The sequence below is a fragment of the Sinocyclocheilus grahami genome, unplaced genomic scaffold (genome assembly GCF_001515645.1).
Source record: "Sinocyclocheilus grahami isolate Dianchi unplaced genomic scaffold, SAMN03320097.WGS_v1.1 scaffold25243.1, whole genome shotgun sequence".
Lineage (NCBI taxonomy): Eukaryota > Metazoa > Chordata > Actinopteri > Cypriniformes > Cyprinidae > Sinocyclocheilus > Sinocyclocheilus grahami.
The window spans coordinates 1-2,731 of NW_015519748.1; the positions used below are offsets into that span (position 1 = coordinate 1).

The following is a 2,731-nucleotide window of genomic DNA, read 5'->3' on the forward strand; positions in this document are numbered from 1 at the left end:
TCTCTCTTTTGCAGAACAAAAAAGAAGATATTTTGAAGAATGTTGGTAACCGAACATTTGCGGTGATCCATGAACTTTCCTTAAATGGACAAAACATGCAATGGACATTCTGGAAACTGTTTGGCAAACAACGTTCTTCAAAATATCTTTCTTTGTGTTCATATAAGTTTGGAATGCCATGAGGGGGAGTGAATGATTACTCCTTAAATCATATTAAAATAATTTACCTTCATTAAACTGTTTAAAAAAATCAATGTACAAACTATTTACGTATTTTGAAAAATATTTGTATTAACCATTTCAATTCCTATTTCCAAAATGTGATTATTATAATAATAATTATATTGTTTTATTAAAGAATATAGTTTTATGGCTTATGATTATTGATATGTTTTGACACTCCCAGTTTCTGTTATTGAAAATATCATAATTAAACACTGAAGTAATAATTATAGCTTTGAATGTTATGTTGGACAATTGGGGCCTTTAAGTCAAAAAGACTGATATCCACTAATATACACAACTGGCACCAACTTGGCTTCAGTTACCAGTTATATTGAAAACAGCCTCGGATGACTTCACTAGTATTATTACTGTACTACATTGGTGTCCAAACTCAGTCCTGGAGGGCCACTGTCCTGCAGAGCTGAGCTCCAACTTGCCTCAACACACCTGCCTGGAAGTTTCTAATAAGGGTTGGAGCTAAACTCTGCAGCACAGTGGCCCTCTAGAAGCAGGATTGGACATCTCTGCTGAACTATAATACACAATAGTAGGTTATAACTATAACAATACAAACCCCTTCGGGAGATCAAACTGACTATTTTCTGATTATGAACAGCTGTTTATCCCTTACATAATTTTATAATTCATACATAATTGTCTTTTATGATCAGGTGGTATTTCAGTACACACTTGAGACAGTGGTGGGCTTCCTGGTGCCATATGTGATCATCGTCAGCAGTTATGTGTGCATCCTTCAAAGGCTCAGACAGATGATGTTCAAGAGATGGATACGAAGCGAAAACCTTATTCAAGCTATTATTGTGACATTCTGCATTTTTTGGCTTCCTTACCACAGTATTAATATAGTGCAAGTAAGTCGTTTAAATTCTATTTCTTTTTGGTAATCTTTTTCCAAATCTTCATGAGCACAATGTATGAATTATCATTTGTCTTCTGGGCAGGTGGTAGCAGCTCTTACGCCAAAGGAATCACCACTCAAAAAGAAGTAAATGAACTGAAGATTTTAAATAGTCCAGATATTTCTCAAAAAGTCAACAGAACCGAAGTAACCACATGCTCTATCCTTCCTCAGACTGGATGACATCTGGCACTCGAGCCGTGCGGTTACATCCGCTCTGGCTTTTATCAGTAGTTGTGCCAATCCTGTCCTCTACGCCTTTGCTGGACGCTCCTACATCAAAGCTGATGGCCTGGCATTCATGGCCAGACTCTTTGAGGGCACTGTCCTGGACTATGGTGCACGGAGAGGCCGTCAGAACAGAGATGGCATCAGGCTCTAAACCTCATAGGAGCACAGACACATAAAAACGAATCTTGGACAAATTATTTTTTTAATCCGTTTGAATTGTGACTGATACGATAGAGAATAAACAGGTCAACAATGTCACCTAAAAAGACAGCATAAAGACCTACAGAGCTTTTACATTTATCAATTGACAATTCCATTATGAGAATGCATTTATGCAGCTTTCATTTTAAAAATCAACCTTCAAGTTTGTAAACCCTTCATACAGAACTACCCCGCTTTCCCCAATTTGAAGATTGTATTAACATTATACATTAATTCCTGGATTATCTGGATTTGTGTATATTTAATATAATCGTCGCATTACCTATTGTAAATAGTTGTACAAAGATCGCTTTAAACCTTAAACAAGACGAATTAACTCGCTAGCAAATGCTCACATTTTAGTCATAGTGCATTCACTTTTGGCAGTACAAATTCATATGCAGTAATCAAACCCTTCTGCACTTGTTGGAAATGTCTAAAACCCAGTTAAATATGAATATGCATAACTTACTCGGTCACACAAAAGGATTTTAGCACCCAATCTCTTTTTATATTTGACTTTAAAATTCACTAGTACACAAGTCTCACCATGAATCAGACCTATTTTAAAGAGAATTTATTGCAGCGGTTTCAAATCCTCACTGAATTATATTGCGGGCATCTTTTAGAGTAACAAGATGGCAGGCAAGCAAGCATGGACAAACTAGACTACAGAACACAATTATGTACTTTAATCTTCTGTACCATAATTGGGTTATATCTCTAGTAAAATAAAAGGCCAGTGGACCTCATTCAAATAGTAGAAAGTCAGTTCACATGAAGTAAACCCCTAAAGAAAAAAAGAAAAGAAAATGGGAATTAATACAACACAGACATTAGATAAAAGGTAGTTACTTCATAGTTTGGATTTACTCCCTATCACAGAACGAAATACATAAAGCATACCTTAAATCAACACATTCCTGCTTTCAAAAGTTGAGGTTCCTGCAGAATATTTGTGATGTTAGAAGAAAAAAACAACATACTAAACTGGGGTTCGTTTTCACCCAGAGTACTTTTATCAGAGCATGTTAATAATCACTGGCTATCAGAAACACGGACTACATGCAATTCATCACCTCAGCGGAAGACGGTTACTCGGAGGCACACGAGATTTGAACTCACCTCACTTCCATAAACGCGTCTCTGTAAAAA

The 2,731-nt window shown here is 36.3% G+C and overlaps 1 protein-coding gene across 1 annotated transcript; it reads left to right on the top strand.

Moving 5' to 3' along the window:
• Positions 1-878: 878 nt before the first annotated feature.
• On the top strand, positions 879-2,401 carry LOC107580134 (leukotriene B4 receptor 1-like; the record flags this gene model as incomplete). The annotated part of the gene is made up of 3 exons (XM_016265875.1): positions 879-1,097; positions 1,188-1,231; positions 1,319-2,401. Coding segments are annotated over 3 exons (471 nt in total), but the record flags the coding sequence as incomplete, so codon positions are not given.
• Positions 2,402-2,731: the final 330 nt, after the last annotated feature.